Here is a 20790-nt window from a genome sequence, read left to right as displayed (position 1 = left end):
CGTTCAGCTATCGGATGCTGGCAGCGCCGATAGGGAAATGACCTGTGCTCTGAAAGGAGTACCGATCACCTTGGGAACATAGCCGTGTCTAGGCTTTAAAATGACCTTGGAGTCACTTGGTCCAAACTCAAGACACGCAGCGCTGACAGACAGCGCGTGAAGGTCTCCCACACGTTTGACTGATGACAGGGCAGTCAGAAAAACGGTTTTGAGTGAAAGGTATTTCAAATCCACGAAGTGAAGCGGTTCGAAAGGGGGGGCTTTCATAGTTTCGAGAACTATAGAAAGATCCCAGGTAGGAACCGATGGGGGGCGCGGGGGGTTCATCCTCTAGCTCCCTTGAGGAAGCGGATGACCAGCTCATTTTTTCCCAGTGACTGGCCGTGCAGGGGTTCAGCGAACGCCGCGACGGCCGCCACATACACTTTGAGCGTGGATGGGGATCTGCCCTTATCCAGCAGCTCTTGTAAAAACACGAGCAGCGACGACACCCCACATGTCCGTGGGTCCAGGTCTCTGTCGGTGCACCATTTTGAAAACACAGACCATTTTGACGCATAGAGTCTTCTCGTGGAAGGGGCTCTAGCGTGTATGATGGTGTTTATTACCCCTTCTGGCAGAGCGACGGGTAGTCGTTGATCACCCACGCGTGCAGCGCCCAGCGCTCTGGGTGGGGATGCCAGATCGTGCCGCGAGCTTGAGAGAGGAGATCTGCTCTCACTGGGATGGGCCACGGCGCTGTCAGTGACAGCTGCGTAAGCTCCGGGAACCATGTCTGATTCTCCCAACGTGGGGCTATGAGGAGCACCGAGTGACGCGTTTCCCTGATCCTCTGCATTACCTGTGGCAATAGCGAGACGGGAGGGAAGGCGTAAAGCGGGCGGTTGGGCCAGTCCTGGGCCAGCGCATCCTCGCTTTTCGAGAAAAATATTGGGCAGTGAGAGTTCTCTTCTGACGCAAAGAGGTCTAGCTCTGCTCTGCCGAATATGCGCCATAACTTCTGGACTGTTTGAGCGTGCAGGGACCATTCCCCTGGAGGAATATTGTCTCTGGACAGTCTGTCTGGGCCATCGTTCAGGTGGCCTGGCACGTGCGTCGCCCTCAGCGAGCGCAGGTGGCACTGGGACCAACTCAGTATGCGTTTCGTCAGATGGAAGAGGTTCCTGGATCTGACACCGCCCTGACGGTTTAGGTAGGATACCACAGATCTGTTGTCCGAATGGACCAGGACGTGGTGACCCTGAATGACAGGGAGAAAGCGCACAAGCGCGTACTCGACCGCTATCATTTCCAGACAACTTATGTGAAGGAGCTTTTCCTGAACTGACCATAGGCCAAAAACCGGAGAACCCTCGCAGACAGCGCCCCAACCCGTGTTGGAGTGACTTTTCGGCGAGATACAGCTCCCATCGTCACTCCCCGCTGATACCATTCGGCCACTGTCCAGGGCTGCAGAGCTGAAATACAGGTCTGAGTCACCTTGATCGGCTGGCGGCCTGTGGCCCAAGCCCGGCGAGACGCGCGGGTGTTTAGCCAATGCTGAAGCGGGCGCATGTGCAGTAAACCCAGCTGAAGTACTGCTGCGGCTGAGGCCATGTAACCTAGCACTCTCTGAAATTTTTTCAGAGGCGTGAGGCTGTTCATCTGAAAGGACGCGGCTAGTCGCTGAACACGGCACGCGCACTGTGTAGATAAGCGAGCCGTCATAGCCACGGAGTCTAGTTCTATTCCAAGGAAGGAAATTGCCTGACTGGGCTGTAGTGAGCTCTTGGTCCAATTGACTGCAAGACCCAAACTGTTCAGATGGCTGAGGAGAACTGTTCTGTGAGACAGAAGCTCCGTATGTGACTGTGCCATAATCAGCCAGTCGTCCAAATAGTTCAGAATTCGCAAGCCCTGACTCCGCAGGGGTGCGAGCGCCGCATCCATGCACTTCGTGAAAGTACGGGGTGCTAAAGACAGGCCAAACGGAAGGACGGTGTATTGATAAACCTGGCGAATCTCAAGAATGGCCTTTGACGGGGATTTATCTGAATCTGAAAGTAGGCATCTTTCAGATCGAGAGAGTCCCCCTGGCGCGTATGCGCGAGGAGTTTCCTGATTGTAAGCATTTTGAACGGTCTTTTTGCAAGCACCTTGTTCAAACCCCTGAGATCTAATATTGGTCTGAGGCCGCCGTCTTTCTTGGGAACAAGAAAATAACGGCTGTAAAACCCCGACTCGCTCAGCGAAGGCGGCACTTTCTCTATGGCCCTTTTGCACAGAAGGTTTGCTATTTCTGAACGAAGCATGCAGGCTGCTTCCGTGTTCACAATAGTTTCGAGCACGCTCTGAAGCGGGAGGGCGGCAATCGAACTGTAGCAAATAGCCCTGTTTTATTGTGCTTAACACCCATTTGGATATCCCTGGGATAGCTTCCCACGCTTTGAAGCGTAACGCTAGAGGGTGAATGGCCAAATCGCCCTGATTGCCGCACACAGCCGCTGAACAGAATGTGTGAGCGCGCTTACTGTGCTTATGCATGACTGCTCGCAGACAGCAGGGACAGGCTGTTCTGTGAGTGACTTCCCGATTGAGGTGAATGGGGAAAGAGTCACATCTGTTAAGTGATGCTGCGAGCATAGTCACTGGCACGGGACTTACATACAGAGAAGTGTTTGCTGGCCGTGTGACAGAGCGGGCAGAGAATGGGCGCGCGCGACGTATTCGTGAGCGCGTTTATTGACTCTAACACTCGAGCGGTTTGTGTCCGCTTTATGTGAGTGGGCTCTGATCGGGACACGAGAAGTGTAATGCTTGTGTGTAGAGGTGAACACTGGATTGTGGGCACATTTTCTACACATAAGGCTGGTCGTGTGACAGAGCGGCCAGAGAAGGGGCGCGCGCACGGATTCGTGGGCGCGTTTATTGACTCTAACACTCGAGCGGGCTGTGTCCGCTTTATGTGAGTGGGCTCTGATAGGAACACGGGAAGTGTAATGCTTGTGTGTAGGGGTGAACACTGGATTGTGGCCACATTTTCTACACATAAGGCATGTTTGCTCTTTACAAGATTTCTTTGGGTCGCCGTGAAAACGGCGTTTGAGTGCAGGCAAGCGGGCAGAATCACCGGCTTGTTGGCTGCTGAATCCACCACTGTAGTAGCCTGAGAGAGGGGGACTGACAGGGGGCGAAGCTTTGACGGTGGTCCGGCCGTGGCGGGACTGAGCCGTCGTTTTTTCAACAAGGCTAGGAGGACTTCGGTTGCTCAGGTTTCAGTGCAACCTTAACCAAGCGGCGGTCTGCGGCGGCTGTCTGAGTGCGATCGAGGGCGGCCGCCCTGTCAACGCTGAGAAGTCTGACTTTGTTGAGCTGGGCGCTGTGAAGAGGCTCGTGCAGGAGGCTGGTCACGTGGGCGGCCTGCAGAGGAGCTAGCGCGACGCGGCAGGAAGAGGTTCATGGCTTGGGTGGCTTTCTGGACTTCTGAAAAGCGGTCAACAATGCCACTCACCGCGGAGCCGAAGAGACCGGTCGGAGAGAGCGGTGCGTTGAGGAACGTGGAGCGCTCTGCTTCTCCCATGTCGGCTAGCGTTAGCCACAGGTGTCTCTCGGTCACAGTCAGCGAGGCCATGCACTTCCCTAGAGCTTGGGCTGCAGCTTTGGTGGCACGAAGGGTGAGGTCCGTCGCGCTTCTTAGATCTGTAACAGCCTCTGGGTGCCTGCCTTTCTCATCCCACTCCCGAAGAAGGTCCGCTTGGAGGATCTGTAAGATGGCCATGGAGTGCAGAGCAGATGCGGCTTGGCCGGCGGCGGAATAGGCGCGGCCAACATAGGCGGAAGTCGCTCTGCAGGCCTTAGACAGGAGCACTGGCTTAGACCGTCATCTCGCGGAGGGCGGGCAAAGGTGTGCTGCTACCGAATCCTCGACCGGGGGGATGGAGGAGTAGCCCTTCTCGGTGGCGCCGTCCACCGAAGCGAGAGGGGTGGAGACGTGGGAACGGATCCTGGCCGATAAAGGCGCGTTCCACAACTTTGCAAGCTCAGTGTGGAGTTCCGGCAGGAAGGGAGCGGCCCGGGCCGCGGGTGTTGCGCGGCGACGGCTCTGAAGAAAGCAGCCGTCGAGTCTGTTGGGAGCCTGCTCAGGGGGCGGTGACCACTCGAGCCCGAGGCAGTCGACGGCCTGTGTGAGGAGGCGTGTTAGTTCCTCTTCGACTCCGGCGCGGGTCCTGCTGGATTCCTGGGCCGAGGAGGAGGCGTGGGAGCCTGACCACTCCTCGTTGTCCGAAGCCATGATGGAACAGCCCTTATCCTCCGCCTCGTCCTCCGAGATGGCAGCAGTGCGGCCGCTGGGCGGCAACTGCGCGTCCCGGGGGGGCGGGGAGGGTGAGAGCGATGCTCGAGGGAGAGGCCCCGGCGAGGCAGTCGCTTCTATCACCGGTTCTGGCAGCCTTTGGGAGCGGCGCTTTTTCCTGCACGGCGGAACGGAAGGTGGCACGGCGGCTTCGGTTCTGAGCGCTTCGAGTCGAGCCCGCAGGGTCGACATCGGAAGCTCCTCGCAGAGGTCGCATCCGCCTTCAGCGAGGGCGAGCTCTGCATGCCCCAGTCCCAGGCAGAGAGCACAGATGATGTGGCGGTCTCCGGCGCTGAGAGGGGCGCGGCATGAAGCGCAAGTGGTGCGAGGCATCTTAAAAAAGACGCTCGTTACTCTTTTGTGAAGTTCGTTAAGAACTAGCTTGCTCTAAAAAAGGATACGTCGCCGGATGGCGTAGCTCGCAGGATGGCTGAAGGTGGCGGAGACGGCCGGCTTCTTCGAGCGCTGTCCAAGCTTGCTAGATGCCCCTCGAACGGCGCCGCGGCTTCCAGTTCAGAGATGCGAAGAGCTTCGCTGAAGAGATGAAAATCAAGGTTCCAGCCTAAGAACTACGCTTATATGCACTCTAGCCACGGCCATTTTGGCGGGCTTTGATGCAGTAAGCGCGCGGACGCCTCTCATTGGACGCGAGTTCGCCCAAGTTCGTCTATAGGCTGCAGCAGTTTCCGCAGAGCAACCAATGAGCTCGCTAGCTAGCCCGCTCAAGGTCTGCAGTTGCTGCACTGCGTTGACAAATGATACAAAATTAAGGATAATTTTTTGGCTTCAATATCTCAGAAAAGATTAATCTTTCCCGTAGCGTAAGCTAGCTTACGCAATACGAGAGAACCTCTCGTAAGAGAACTGTGTGTTTTGTGTTAAAAAGGCATTGATTTAAATGCTTTGCACTAGTGGTAAATCTGTCAGCTGATATTTTTGGACCTGTGTTTAAGCACATTTTCCTAATGACAGTACACCATTACTGTCCAATAGAGCCATGTCTTGTGTGAGCAGTGAGGAAACCTGCAGGAGTTGGGCTGACTGGCCTGAATTTAGCTTCTTTGCAGTTAGATCCCTAGGTAAATCTGGTGAAAAGACCAGCATACACTGTAAAAATTGATACCTGTAATTGTTACCTTAAGGAGTTATTTCTATCTGATCTGACCCAAAAATGTTTTGTTATGTAACCTGATGTAGTCAGGTTGATTCCGATAGGTAACATGCTACTGTAAGTAATTTTATTTTATTTTAAACAATCCATTTAAAGGACTAGATCACCAAAAAAAAAATAATAAAAAAATATAATAATAAATTCTGACATAATATACTCATCCTCACATTGTTCCAGACCTGATTGAATTACTTTAAGTTGTGGACACATTCCACAAGTGTAATACAGTCATTTCAATGGGAATATGCGTGAATGGAAGAAACGATTAAAATCTGGTAAACTTTGACATGTGAATTTGCAGTGTTGACCAATAAGGAGTTAGCTGGTTTGGCAGTGACCCCTTTGTGGGCAGTGCTTCATACATAGCTATATTGAATATACACAATGATCCAGGTAAACATTTTTACTGTAAGTTTCTTTATAACTTCTGTAAGTGTAGCATAAAAAAAAGAGGTTGCATTACAAGTTTTTTAAACTCAAGTTTTGAATGCGTTTAACATTTGCCCACACCTTCTTTGCCTGCAGAATTTCACTGTGCAAAGGTAAATGGGACTACGCTTTTATGCAGAACACAAAAGGAGATATCTTTTCAATTCAATGGCACAGGAAAGTGACTCACTTTAAATGGAAAGTTTACCCAAAAATGAAATTTACTCACCCTCTTGCCATCCCAGATATGTATGACTTTTTCTGCTGAAGGCAATTGAAGTTTTTAGCAGAATATTTCAACTCTGTAGGTGTTGAATGTACCCAAATGAATGGGTACCAACATTTTAAAGCTCCAAAAAGCACATAGAGGCAGCATGAATGTAATTCATATGACTCCATTGGTTAAACCCATGTCTTTAGAAGCAATATCATAAGTGTGAATGAGAAAGAGATCAATATTTAAGTCATTTGTTTATTATAAATTCTCCTTCCTGCCCAGTAGGTGGCAATATATGTATGAAGAATGTGAATTTTCAAAAAACAAAAGAAGAAGAATGTGAAAGTGGAGATTAAATCTAAATATTAAATGAAACAAATGACAATAAAATGCAAAGTAATCTCTTCAGTAATCAAAATACATTTTTAATTACCAATTATTTAACTTGTAACTGTAGTGGAATACAGTTATTTATATTTTGTATATTAAATACGTAATCCTGTTACATGTATTCCGTTACTCCCGAACACTGACTATAGGTTAACCCAAAGTTTCCCAGCAGGGATGCAAGGGTGCTGTCTGGTGAGATCAGGGGTACCATGTGAAAAATCCATAAAATATTTTCTAAAATCCAAAAATGCATAAAAAAACATTTACAAAACAGAATATCATACATTTCTAGATAATAACAAGTAATAATAATAGTAATACTGCACTCTCTCTCTTGCTACCCTTTGACATCACTTGGTTAGCGGGGCTAATTTATTTGAGCTACTTGCTCCTCAACCAACCACTTACTGCACTTGCCCATTACTTGAGTGATGAGTTGCTGGCAACACACTAAACATAGCAATAAATGCTGTACACACTGCTTCCAGAATACTGATCAGCAGGAACTGCACACTGAGACACAACACTGCAGAAAAGAACAGCAGAGCTGCTCACCAGCTTATGTTATGTGGATACTGGTGTTCCCATCAGACTTATTAAGCAGCTTTACTACACTGTAAAAAGTAGTAACCTGCCATTGTTATGTTATGAAGCTATTTCTATGTATTTAGGTTGATTCACTGATACTACGTAAATAATATTTTTGACTTCAAACCACTTTACATCGACAATAATTTAGATGTTATCACATGATGCACATTTTTAGGTTAACATTTTTTGCAGTGTATCTTGACCAGCTTTATTTATCCACAAAGTCCATGTTGGTTGACTAGATAAATGAACAATGAACCTGCATGAATTAACATAATTCAGCCAAGACCAGCATAGATTTTCATACTGGTCTTAGCTGGTCTATTCAGCAGGGAAGTGAGAGATATAATGTTTGAGAGTTAAAGGTGCACTTAGTAATAAAACTGAATTGTAAGTTTGAAACATATGTATAAAATCATGAGCACTAACATAAGATGTAACCTTATAAATGCTGATTTATTTAACATGGAGAGGGTCCCCTCATGGGGGCTGCCATGTTAGAATCACATGTCCAGCTGAATACTACTCACTGAATTTCAGTAAACACCCTGTTGCTGGACCATTTGCTCATTAATTAAGTTAATTATGGCTGACTGGGAACTTCTATGATAGCATAGGTAACTGAAAACTTTTGCTTTTGAATGATGCTGCATCCCCACCAGTGTCAGTGTAAGTCCAAGATGACACCTTTAAGAGAGAAATAGTGCTTTCTATTTATTTTTATTAGTAGGATTTTCTTTACCCTTTTTGCTACTTTTCGCAAGATTTTATTGTTTAGCATTTTACCTTTATTTGATGATTATACACTATACATATTTTTGTATTTTCTTTTTATGTACATTGTTTTGCAATTAATTATTTGTATGCAGCTCAGCTCCAGATGTGTTGGTAACATGAATGTTCACATACTTATACATTATAAATATTTTTCATTATAAATATACAGAATAAAGCTTAAAACTGAAACTGAGAGAAAGGGGGAAACATGGAGATTTTGAGTGGATATAACAGAATGCAGCACAGAGGATGTCAAGTAGAGATAAAGTAGAGAAATATTAGGGGATTGATTAAATAAGTAAATATACTTGTGCAGGGATGGAGGGTAGAGATGGATGGAAGGATGAAAAGAGAGAATGCACACACACTTATGCATCTGAGCATGAGTTATGAGCATTTTTAGCCTCTCTCTCTCTCTCTCTCTCTCTCTCTCTCTCGGTCTGTCCTTCTCCCTGACTCTGCACAGTGGAAAGACAAACAGTGAAGGAAAGAAATGCTCTGGGGGAGAAGCAGAAACACACAGACAAACAGCACAGATCACTGGTCAACAGCTGAAGACACAATGTGATCAGACGAATCAACACTTATAGGGCTATTAACATTAGATTACGTTCTTGTGTCCGTCAGTATTGTTTTTAAATAGTTTTTGAATGTAAACTTTCACTAGATGGACATTTTTTGACTACTGTGATGCAGCTTGCTGTTTTGTTTTTTCACCATCTCATGCAATGAGCCTTGCATTTTTTTTCAGAATATTTAATCTTTGAAAAAAGCATCTCGAGACCATTGCATGCTGTTCCATTATGTTGCATTTGGATGCATTTATCTGTTTTTAACACAGAAACACATTTTGTGTGGACAGACTGATCACACTGTGAATACGGCGACAGTAGGTCTAAAGTTCTTCAGCTGAAATCGGTATGTGCTTAATGAAATTCGAACCACTGCCCCTAGTGGCCGAAGCTGGAAGTGTTGACCAGTTAGCGGGTAAAATGTCCACAAGATGGCACAAAAAGCGAGTTGTATTTTTAATACAGTCAACAGGAATGCATATTTTACTTACTCTATCCCCAACCCTATACCTAACCGTCAGTGGAGTATAAATTTAAATTTAGAATTCAACCTCTGAATAGCAGAGATGTATTCCAATTAGATCTTTTCATCTGGAAAGCATCACAATCTAATTAACATCTGCTAAACATCTTAAAAAGATCAGATTTACAAACATACTAAATCATAAACATCTCAAAGACATCTGCTGAATGTCCTATTGACATCCGAGACATACTTATTGACATACAGTACAAGGAAACGTCTTTTAGACGTATTGATGAGCAAACAAAATGCGTCTTCTAGATGTAAATGCATGCATCAAATAGACTTCAGTTTAATGCATGTGTGCTATCAGGGTGTATTTACTAAAATGTTTAATTAAAATGTACTCACTTTTGCCAATATTAAGTCGATTTTACTTAATTTAAAAAAAGTAAATCTTACTAGTAATTTTTTTCATTGTGTTTAAAAAATACTTTCTTAAAAGGGAATTTCCCTGGGGCCTGGGTATCTCAGCGAGTATTGACGCTGACTACCACCCCTGGAGTCGTATGTTCGAATCCAGGATGTGCTGATTGACTCCAGTCAGGTCTCCTAAGCAACCAAATTAGCCCGGTTGCTAGGGAGGGTATAGTCACATGGGGTAACCTCCTCGTTGTCATGATTAGGACTTCTCTCTCTCAATGGGGCATGTGGTAAGTTGTGCATGGATCGCAGACCTCAAGGACCTACTAAGTAGTGGGAAATGGGCATTCCAAATTGAGAGAAAAAGGGGATAAAATTTAAAGGAAAAATTAGAATTTCCTCACGTAGTATTTGACATGGTGAAACTTTTTTGACGGTTTTAGGGCAGACCCTTCTCCCGCTGAAGATGAGGTTATTTTGAACATTTCCTGTAGCTTTTCAGTGAACCAAGTTTATTTCAGTTGGACTTAGTGTCAGAACATACAGTAGTCACACATTACATAGCAGATGCACTCCACCACTAAGTGACACTCATCAATTATACAACACCAAATGGATGTTTTAATAGCTTCAGGTTTTTTACAGAACACTTATCAACTGGACTTTGATCACTGAGTCTTTTCTGATCCTGTTCATTGTTGTATTTGCTCTTCTTTGCTGTTGAATTGTAAATTAAGAGGGAAGACCTGCTGTACACAAGCACCTACTCATGCTCTCCTATCTTGACAGGAGCTTGAACACAGGGCATGACTTGCCCTCCTCACTTTGAATTGCTCTCTAGAATTAGAATAACCCTCCCCTTATAGCACCTACTATTATGTAACTAGCAATAGCAAGGACTGTATCTATTTCACTATTGACTGTAATTAAATATATATAAATTAAATAGAAATTTGTAGAGGTGGCATTTCAAACATTGATTATTAAATGGATAGTTCAACCAAATATGAAAATTCTGTCATCATTTACTTATGGTCATACAGGTTTGGATGGAACAACAATTTTGAGTTAACTTAGCCTTTGATATCACCAAATGTTTCTGGAAATACTCCATATATTGTATGATAACATGTTAATTGGTATTATATACTAAAAAAATGACATATTTACTATCAGGAATTAAAATATAATTAATTTTCCATTCATTTCAGAAACAAACAATTACATGTACACACACTCTCATACATGCATTTATCCGAGGTGATACATTTTTTTTCATCTGATGGAATATTGATTGTTATCATTTTTCATGTCACTGCTCTTAGTTCATATTTGAGTGTCTTTAAATGTCATTATAAAACCATTATAAACCACCACCATTTATCACATATGATGTGTATAGTGTGTACTGCAGACAATAGTATGGGTTGAAGTATTTAAGTGGTGTGATTGATGTAAACTCTTGTCTTTTATATTTTCACAGGGTTGAAGCAACGAAATCTGGGCTATGAGGAGGTAAGAACATATAAAATGACACAACACCAAATGCTATGAGCACAAGCAAAGCATCTCTCCACCCACAGAGGGAGCACACATGACAGCTGGAGGCAGAAGAGAGAATACAGTAAACCTTATACTTTGAAAGAGAAGAGAGAGAGAGAGAGAGAGAGAGAGAGCAGACACTTTTGTAACCCGCACAAGATGAGACAGTCACAATGTCGAATTCAAACAGCTTTATTAGAGAACAAAGCGTGCAAAGTACACAAAAAGGGCAAATCCAGTGAAGAGTAGTCAAAGGGAGCGTGAGGTCGAAGCCGGGGAATCAGTAGATGAGAATGACGAGACTAGTGGGAGCAAAAGACAGGGGAACAAGGGGAGCTGGCAAGCTAAGAGGAAGACAAGAGGAGTTCAAAACTAGACGAGACTAGCGGGGGGCAAGGACACGGGAAACTAAATACAATAACCAACAAGCGGGAGACAAATGTGCTGTGATATTTATAGATACGAGTGCAGGTGTAAACAATGACAGGTGATAGGGACGAGTGCAGGTGTATACAATGAACAGGAGTGCAGATGACGCGAGTGCAGGTGTACATAATGTTCTGGCGATTGGGAGCGGGCATGTGAGCCCGAGGGGAGATAGTGTACTGAGCATGTGAGCTCAGTAGGAGCAAAAGCGAGCAGTGCGAAGCTCGAGGCGAGCAAAAGCGAGCGTGGAAGCCCGAGGGAGCAAAAGCGAGCGCAGCGAAGCTCGAGGGAGCAGCGAGCGTGCGAGGCGAGGGGCGGGGCTGCGTGACAGTACTCCCCTCTAAAACGGACGGCTCCTGACGGCCAGCTGCTCGGTTGCGAGGAGCCGACCTCTGGGAAGTGGTGCTGGACGATCCCAACAAACAAAAAACCCTGAACAGACAACCCACAAAACACACAAAACAAAATTGAGGGCAGTCCAAGGGGCACAGAGGGAAATGAGACAGTCCATGGGGTCAATGGGCAGTTTCAAGGCAAGGTCAGGGGAACATAGCGGACAGGCGGGTGGTCGGGAGATCTAGGGGGCATCCAAAGGGCAGAGACTGGGTCAGGGGGTCTGGAAGGCAACTGGAGGACAGGGACTGGGTCCGGGGTCTGGAAGGTGACCACCGGACAGGAATAGGGTCCAGAGGCCAGGGAAGAGGCCACAGGACAGGGGAGGGGGTCAGGAAGTCCGGGCTGAGCCGTGAAAGGCGGTGCCGTCAGAGGCGGCACTGTAGGCGGCTCTGGAGGTGGGGTTCTGGAAGGCTCTGGAGGTGGAGCCGAAGGAGGCTTTAGGGGGGAAGGCCTGGAAGGCTCAGGAGGTGGAGCCAATGACAGTGACGCCGTGGGCGGATCTAGAGGCGGAGGCCTGGAAGGCTCTGGAGGTGGAGCCGAAGGAGACTTTAGGGGGAAAGGCCTGGAAGGCTCAGGAGGTGGAGCCAATGGAGGTGGCGCCGTGGGAGGTCCCTGAGGCGACGACCTGGCAGGCTCTGTAGTCTCGGGGGGTAGAGCCGTAGGAGGCCCGAGAGGCGGAGCCATAGAAAGCTCTGGAGTCTTTGGGAGCAGAGCCGTGAGGAGCTCGGGAGGCGGAGCCGTAGGAGGCTCAGGAGGCGGAGCCGTAGGAGGCTCGAGAGGCGGAGCCCTAGGAAGCTCTGGAGTCTCTGGGAGTAGAGCCGTGAGAGGCTCGGGGAAAAAGGTTGTGGAAGACTCCGAGAGGCTCTAGAGGTGGGGCCCTGGAAGGCTCGGAGAGGCTCGAGGGAGGAGCCATGAAAGACTCAAGAGACGGAGCCCCGAGAGGCTCGGGAGGAGGAGGAGCCCTGGAAGACTCGAGAGACGAAGCCCCGAGAGGCCGGAGGGGAGGAGGAGCCCTGAGAGACTCGAGGGACAGAGCCTTGAGAGGCTCGAGGGGAAGAAGAGCCCTGAAAGACTTGAGAGGAGAAGCCCTGAGAGGCTTGGAAGGAGGTGGAGCCCTGAAAGACTCGAGAGGAGAAGCCCTGAGAGGCTTGAGGGGAGGAGGAGCCCTGAGAGACTCGAGAGGGGAAGCCCTGAGAGGCTTGAGAGGGGAGGAGCCCTGAGAGACTCGAGAGAGGCAAGCCGTGAGAGGCTTGAGGGGTGGAGCCATGAAAGACTTGAGGGACGGAGCCCTGAGAGGCTCGAGGGGAGGAGGAGCCCTGAAAGACTCGAGAGGGGAAGCCCTGAGAGGCTTGAGAGGGGAGGAGCCCTGAGAGACTCGAGAGAGGCGAAGCCATGAGAGGCTTGAGGGGTGGAGCCCTGAAAGACTCGAGAGGAGAAGCCCTGAGAGGCTCGAGGGAGGAGGAGCCTTGAGGAGGCTCTTGAGGAGGGAGCCCTGGGAGGCTCGGAGAGGAGGAGCCCTGGGAGGCTTGGGAGGAGTGGAGCCTTGAAAGACTCGGGAGGAGAAGCCCTGAGAGGCTTGAGAGGCGGAGCTCTGGGAGGCTCGAGGGGTAGAGCTCTGGGAGGCTCGAGAGACTTGAAAGGCAGAACCCTGGGGGCTTGGGAGGTAGAGCTCTGGGAGGCTCGAGAGGAGGAGCCCTAGGAGGCTCGAGGAGGAGGAGCCATGGGAGGGCTCTGAGGGGCAAGCAGAGGCTGGCAGAGCCGTGGAAGACTCTGAAGGCGGAGCAGAGCCCGGCAGAGCCGTGGAAGACTCTGAGGGCGGAGCAGAACCCGGCAGAGCCGTGGAAGACTCTGAGGGCGGAGCAGAACCCGGCAGAGCCGTGGAAGACTCTGAAGGCGGAGCAGAACCCGGCAGAGCCGTGGAAGACTCTGAGGGCGGAGCAGAACCCGGCAGTGCCGTGGAAGACTCTGAGGGCGGAGCAGAACCCGGCAGAGCCGTGGAAGACTCTGAGGGCAGAGTAGAACCCGGCAGAGCCGTGGAAGACTCTGAGGGCGGAGCAGGGGTCGGTAGAGCTGTGGAAGACTCTGAGGGAACCTCTGCGGTCTTGAGCACAAGACGAGACTGGGGAGAAGGGGCCCTCTTCCTTCTCTTACGTCTTCGGCCAACAGGGGACGTGGCCATGGGGACGGTCGAGGCTACAGGTGCTGGCTCTGGGGCGGTCGAGGCTACAGGCGCTGGCTCGCTGACCGTGGCAGACAAGGGCGCTGGCTCGCCAGCCGTGGCGGGCATGGGCGCTGGCTCGTTGGCCGTGGCGGGCGTGGGCGCTGGCTTGTTGGCCGTGGGCGCTGGCTCTCTGGCCGTGGCAGGCGTGGGCGTTGACTTGCTGGCCGTGCCAGGCTTCGAGACTGGGGCCGTGTCAGGCTTCGGGACTGGGGCCGTGTCAGGCTTCGGGACTGGGGCCGTGACAGGCTTCGGGACTGGGGCCGTGACAGGCTTGGGGACTGGGGCCGTGTCAGGCTTCGGGACTGGGGCCGTGTCAGGCTTCGGGACTGGGGCCGTGACAGGCTTCGGGACTGGGGCCGTGACAGGCTTCGGGACTAGGGCCGTGACAGGCTTCGAGACTAGGGGCGTGGTAGGCTTCAAGGACTGGGGCCGTGATAGGCTTCAAGGACTGGGGCCGTGGTAGGCTTCAAGGCGGGGGCAGTGGTAGGCTTCAAGACGGGGGCCAGTGGTAGGCTTCGAGACGGGGGCCGTGGTGTGGAGTGCTGGTTCAGTGTCTGCCTCCCCACAGTAAGCGAGGAACCAGCGTGCAGTAGGGCGAGGTCAATAAACTGAGCCAGGTTGAGAGAGCAGCGACCACCAGGCATGAATGATGAGGCTGGCTCATTCAGTCCATATTGAAAAATGTCTTTTAGAGCCACCTCATCAAAATTCACCTGGTTAGCCAGGGCACAAAAGTCAACCACATAAGCCTCCAAGGGTTGACTCCCTGGCCTTAAAACCAAGAGTTGGGCCGCTGGGTCCATAATGTTAAGAGCACGGTTTAAAGTTCTACAACCGCTGCCCTGCATAAACAACCCTTGGCAAGCGCCGAAGAGCCATCAAACCTCTCAGGGGTTGAAGGCTTACGGCGCTCGGGGATGTGTTGGGAGCATAACCGGGCTCAGGGACAGACACAGGCGGAACAGGTTGAAACAAATCAAAAATCGCACGTACCTGCTGTCCCTGGACCGTGAGTGCTTGGTCATGCCTACAAACCGTAGCTCCTTGCGCTGAATGTGACATGTACCTCCGCTCTGAGCTGCGCGAATCCTCAGCGTGGGACATTGTGACTGTCTTCGGTAAGGTTGGTTATTCTGTAACCCGCACAAGATGAGACAGTCACAATGTCGAATTCAAACAGCTTTATTAGAGAACAAAGCGTACAAAGTACTCAAAAAGGGCAAATCCAGTGAAGAGTAGTCAAAGGGAGCGTGAGGTCGAAGCCGGGGAATCAGTAGATGAGAATGACGAGACTAGTGGGAGCAAAAGACAGGGGAACAAGGGGAGCTGGCAAGCTAAGAGGAAGACAAGAGGAGTTCAAAACTAGACGAGACTAGCGGGGGCAAGGACACGGAAACTAAATACAATAACCAACAAGCGGGAGGCGAATGTGCTGTGATATTTATAGATACGAGTGCAGGTGTAAACAATGACAGGTGATAGGGACGAGTGCAGGTGTATACAATGAACAGGAGTGCAGATGACGCGAGTGCAGGTGTACATAATGTTCTGGCGATTGGGAGCGGGCATGTGAGCCCGAGGGGGGAGATAGTGTACGAGCATGTGAGCTCGGTAGGAGCAAAACGAGCATGCAAGCTCGAGCGAGCAAAACGGGCGTGGAAGCCCGAGGGAGCAAAACGAGCGAGGAAGCTCGAGGGGGCAGAGCGAGGGAGCGGGGTTCGTGACAATTTTTAACACATCTTTATTTAACAAATGTATTTATTTCATAATTACCTTTTTAATACCATCATATGTTTAATATTCCAAATATATCAAATACAAAAAAATGAAAACATCACAAATTTACGACCAAATTATCTTCATGAACAATTTTATAGGCCCCAAGTTTCACTGAAAACAACCAAATTTTTTGTCAATTTAAAATATGCAAACTTTGCTTTAATTCTTGCGGTTACAAGAGATCTTAGTGTCAGTTCAGGATCAAAAGGAGACTCCCCTCCAAGTTTCTTTTTCCTTGTTACCCATATTACCATCTTAGCTTCTCCTATTAAAAAGTTAATTAGAGAAATACGTTGTCTTTCTGAAGTAACATACGTGGCCCCTCCAATATTTCCTATCCACCTTTCTAAAATACAGTGGCATTTTCTTGGCCTAAAACAATATAGAAACAAACGGTCAACGGATTAATCTGAAGAACAAAAAGTACATTCTTTCCCTACTGTTGGGTCAATGTGTACCACGTGTCTGTTAGTAGCCATAGCCCAATGTACTACGCTCCATTGTTGATCCGCTGTGAATTTCTCAATGGGAGGTTTGTACAGGGACCTCCAGCACCTTTTAGGAAATGAGTCTTGCCCAAGCTACTAAACAGTCTTTTAACATGGATTGGTGAGAGACTTTTACATGTGTTATATACAGAGCTTTTTTTGAAGCCTCTTCAAAACTTTCCAAATCTGGAGTCTTGAAACTAATGATCGATGCCTCTTCTGACTGCTCTTCAATCACTGCCAAAACCTGTAGTTTTTTGGAAAAACACCATAATGTCCCACATCCCATTCACCTAAATCTAATGCACTTGAACTTTGCCAGTAAACAGAGGGCAGAGAAGAAACAATTCAACTACTACCTTCTTCCAAGGGTTCCAAGATGGCGGCGCGGTAGCACGCAGCGGCCACTCCGGGGCCACAATGGTGCTATTTTTGTTAAAAAAGCCCGACTTTTGCAACACATGGACATCGGAGCAACCGGTGTTCGTGTCTACCATCGCCAGACACTACTGAAATATATGACTCATGCAAAAACCAAGCTGCATGATGACCTGCAGGAGGCGCTACGCGTACTCGGCTTGCTGCGGAGACCAGGCCTCCAGCCCTCGGCGTCGCCTGATGCCGGTGGCCGGGGGAGAGGACGTCGTAAGCGGTGTGCGAGAAAGCGGAAGCGCGGAAAGAGGGCGGGGGTCCATGCTAGGCTAAAAACAAACCCTAGCCGGCCGGCTCTCCCGGCTCTCCCGTCTATCCTGCGCTCAAATGTTTGCTCCCTGGACAATAAACTGGACTATATCCGACTCCAGCAGGCTACGCAGCGTGAGTTTAGAGACTGCTGCGTCTTTGTTTTCACGGAGACGTGGCTCAGCGACAGAGTTCCGGATGCCGGTTATCGATGATTAGGACCATGTGATATTTCAGTTTTTCTTTTTTAATAAATGTGCAAAAATGTCAACAATTCTGTGTTTTTCTGTCAATATGGGGTGCTGTGTGTACAATAATGAGGAAAAAAAATGAACTTAAATGATTTTAGCAAATGGCTGCAATATAACAAAGAGTGAAAAATGTAAAGGGGTCTGAATACTTTCCGTACCCACTGTAAAAATATTGATTTGTCGAAACAGTGCACAAGCTGTAACAGCCCAATACATTTGCTGATTACAGCCTGAAAAGTTTTGATTTTACTTTAAATGTCTATTAAACCTTGTCCTCCTTCACTAATAAGTAAAAAAAAAAGAAGCACAGCAGATTTTTTCCAGTGCTTCTGTAGTTCTTGAACATCATCTGCTGGAGTATTTAAAACATTAATCTTGTACCACAATGCCGAAGCAGCCAGGTTGTTGTGACCAATACTCTCCCTGTAGGACAACTGGGGTAGCACACAAGACCATCGAGACAACCGGTCACACATTTTCTTTATAATGCCCTCACAGTTTTTCTCTATATATTTCTAATTTCCTAAATAGACTCCCAAAATGTACAATCCCTCCATTTAATTCCTCGAGGAAGAACTGGTGAAGCTTTTCCTTGCCAGTCCCATATAATGTGCCCTTCACTTCTTTTCCCAATTTACTTTTGCCATGGATGCTTTTTCTTAATTTTTTTAAAATTTCATTTAAAGCTAAAACTGTTGTGTCATTAGCATAAGCAGAAAATATGGGCTTATTTTCACATTTTTCATTTCGAAACACTTTCAATTTTTTTTCCCCAGCTGAGAAAGTAAAGGTTCCATAGCAAGTGAATACAATTGTTCTTACAGGGGATACCCTTGTCTGATTCCTCTGTGGAAATGTACTGGCAAACTAAGCCCACCTCCTACCTTTAACATTGTAGATGCGCCAGAGTATAAAAGTTTAATCCATGAAATAAAATTTTCACCAAAACCAAATGCTTCAAGGGTTTTAAACAAATACAAATGATCAACGCAATCAAAAGCTTTCCCTTGATGACAACCCAAAATTTTCACCATCTCTTTTTGCTAAGTCAATGACATCAGGCACAAGGAATAAATTGTACATTATTGTTCTTTTAGGTTTACAGTATGTTTGATAGTCATTGCATAAGATTGCCACAGGTCTCCAATTCTTTAAAAGTCCAAGGTCCCATTTATTAGGTAATAATTAGAGAACAGCTCTTTTGCAAATAGTAAGCAGTTCATGTTTTTAAAAGAGGAGCTGTAGACTTGAAACATATAATCTATTAACAGGTCCCAGACTTGCTTATAAAACTCACAAAGAAGTAAATCAATTCGGCCAGTAAAAGGTTGCTTGACTGCTTCCGACATTTCTTTCAACTGAATGTCAGCTTCAAGCTTTTGAAGCCTCTGGTCAACACCAAGTGTTGGTAAGTCTTTCAGAAGGTTTTCCATACATTTCACATCACATTGTCCATTCCCAAACAATTCTGAATAAAACTCAATTGCAATCTCCCTCATATCCTATGGGTTAAAAGTTAAACTGCAGTATGGTTGATTTAAATGTATAGTATTCATTTATGCTCTTCTTGTCTTCTTTCCAAATCAATGAACAAAGAGCTTGAAGCATCCATATCTCTCAAAGAAGAGAAACAGGCTCTAATAAATGCTCCCTTTGCCCTTTCCTGAAAGAGAGATGCTGGACCTTCTTTTTTCTCCCCATTTTTCGACTTGTGCATTTCCATCAAGTAACCTTCTGTCACGTTCCTGTGTTGTCTACCCTTGGTTCTCTGTTTCACCCATCACGTTTATGTCATGTTTCCGTGTGGTCTGCTCCATGTTTTCTGTTTCACCCGTCACCGATCCGTTCCATGTCACGTTTTCCCTGTTGTCCGCCCTGAGTCTCACTGTCCGTGTAAAAAACTACATTTCCCACTATCCCCGGCACTCATCTCTGCCAGCACTCATCATTGTTCTCACCTGTGTCTCGTTTAGTCTTTATTGTGTCTTTGTGTATTTAAACCCTGTTGTTTTCCTTTTCCCTTGTCGTTCGTTGTATGGTTATATGTCGTGTATGGTTTCTTGTCGTGCCTTAGCCCTTGTTACCTGCCCTTCGTGTTTGTTCTCCCAGCCGTGTGTCATTTCGTGTTTTAGTTTGATTTTCCCATTGTGGACTTTTCTTTGCTCCTGTGTTTCATTTTGTGTTTGAGTTTAGTTTGCCCATCGTGGTCTCTTCCTTTGTTCCTGTGTTTTCCTGATTATTGTTTACAAATAAACCGCGCTTGGATCCAACCCCTTGTCTGCTTCCTCAAGTCATTACAGAACGAACGACCCACCAATGGATCCAGCGGTCCAGCAGGCTAACTACCGGCTGCTCAGCCTGAGGCAAGAAGGCCGACCTATAGAGGACCACGTCCGCGACTTCATTGAACTGGCGAGTGTCGCTGACTTCCCTGAATCCTCCCTTCTGGCCTTCTTCAGGGGTAATCTGGACGGTTCGGTGAATGAGCGGCTGCCACAAGCGACGCGTGGCTGGACTCTCCGCGACTTCCTGGTGGCGACCCTACTGGTGTGCGACTCACCGCTCTCTGTGGGCGTTGCTGTGATGGACCCTAACTCACCATCCACAATGGAGTCTCTTCAGCCACCCCCGGCGCCCCCTATAACACCAGCCCCACCTGTCAGCGAACCGACCCCCACGCCAGTCGCGCTCCCAGAACCCACACTGTCCACTTCGTCTGCCCGGAGGAGGGAGAGAAGACGGGCTTCCACCTCCCGGTACACGTCTGCCCCGGTCAGCGAGCCTGAGCCCTCATCAGCCACGGTCAGCGAGCCTGAGCCCTCGTCAGCCACGGTCAGCGAGCCAGAGCCATTAGCTCCAGATATCAGTAAGCCAGCGCCTGTAGCCTCGACCGTCCCTGAGCCAGCGCCTGTAGCCTCGACCGTCCCTGAGCCAGCGCCTGTAGCCTCGACCGTCCCTGAGCCAGCGCCTGTAGCCTCGACCGTCCCTGAGCCAGCGCCTGTAGCCAGGACCGTCCAAGAGCCAGCGCCTCTCGAGCCTCCTAGGGCTCCGCCTCCCGAGCCTTCCAGGGCTCCGCCCCTCAAGTCTCTGAAGCCTTCCAGGGCTCCGCCCCTCAAGTCTCTGAAGCCTTCCAGGGCTCCTCCTCCTGAGCCTTCCAGGGCTCCGCCCCTCAAGTCTCTGAAGCCTTCCAGGGCTCCGCCCCTCAAGCCTCTCGAGCCTTCCAGGGCTCCACCTCTCGAGCCTCCCAGGGCTCCTCTTGCGTCTCCCAGGGCTCCTCTCGAGCCTCCAAGGGCTCCTCTCGAGCCTCCCAGGGCTCCGCCCCTCAAGTCACTCGAGTCTTCCAGGGCTCCGCCCCTCAAGCCTCCCGAGCCTCCCAGGGCTCCGCCTCTCGAGCCTCCCAGGGCTCCGCCCCTCAAGCCTCTCGAGCCTTCCAGGGCCCCGCCTCTCGAGCCTTCCAGGGCCCCGCCTCTCGAGCCTTCCAGGGCCCCGCCTCTCGAGCCTTCCAGGGCTCCGCCTCTCGAGCCACCAAGGGCTCTGCCTCTCAAGTCTCTCGAGCCACCCAGGGCTCCGCCCCCGAGCCTCTTAGGGCTACGGCTCCTCTCCCAGAGCCTCCCGAGCCTCCTACGGCTCCGCCTCCCGAGCC

The 20790-nt window shown here is 48.9% G+C and overlaps 1 protein-coding gene across 1 annotated transcript in view; it reads left to right on the top strand.

Moving 5' to 3' along the window:
• The window catches only part of LOC127646648 (cyclin-dependent kinase 15-like), a 75289-nt gene that overhangs the window by 2546 nt on the left and 51953 nt on the right, over positions 1–20790 (top strand). Inside the window, exon 2 of the mRNA XM_052130437.1 lies at positions 10847–10878. Within this exon, the coding sequence (XP_051986397.1) occupies positions 10847–10878 (32 nt within the window). The remainder of the gene's footprint in view (positions 1–10846; positions 10879–20790) is intronic.

This window comes from Xyrauchen texanus, chromosome 7, assembly GCF_025860055.1.
Source record: "Xyrauchen texanus isolate HMW12.3.18 chromosome 7, RBS_HiC_50CHRs, whole genome shotgun sequence".
Taxonomy (NCBI): domain Eukaryota; kingdom Metazoa; phylum Chordata; class Actinopteri; order Cypriniformes; family Catostomidae; genus Xyrauchen; species Xyrauchen texanus.
Note: the sequence above shows the minus strand (reverse complement) of the source record. Positions and strands in the feature narration are given on the sequence as shown.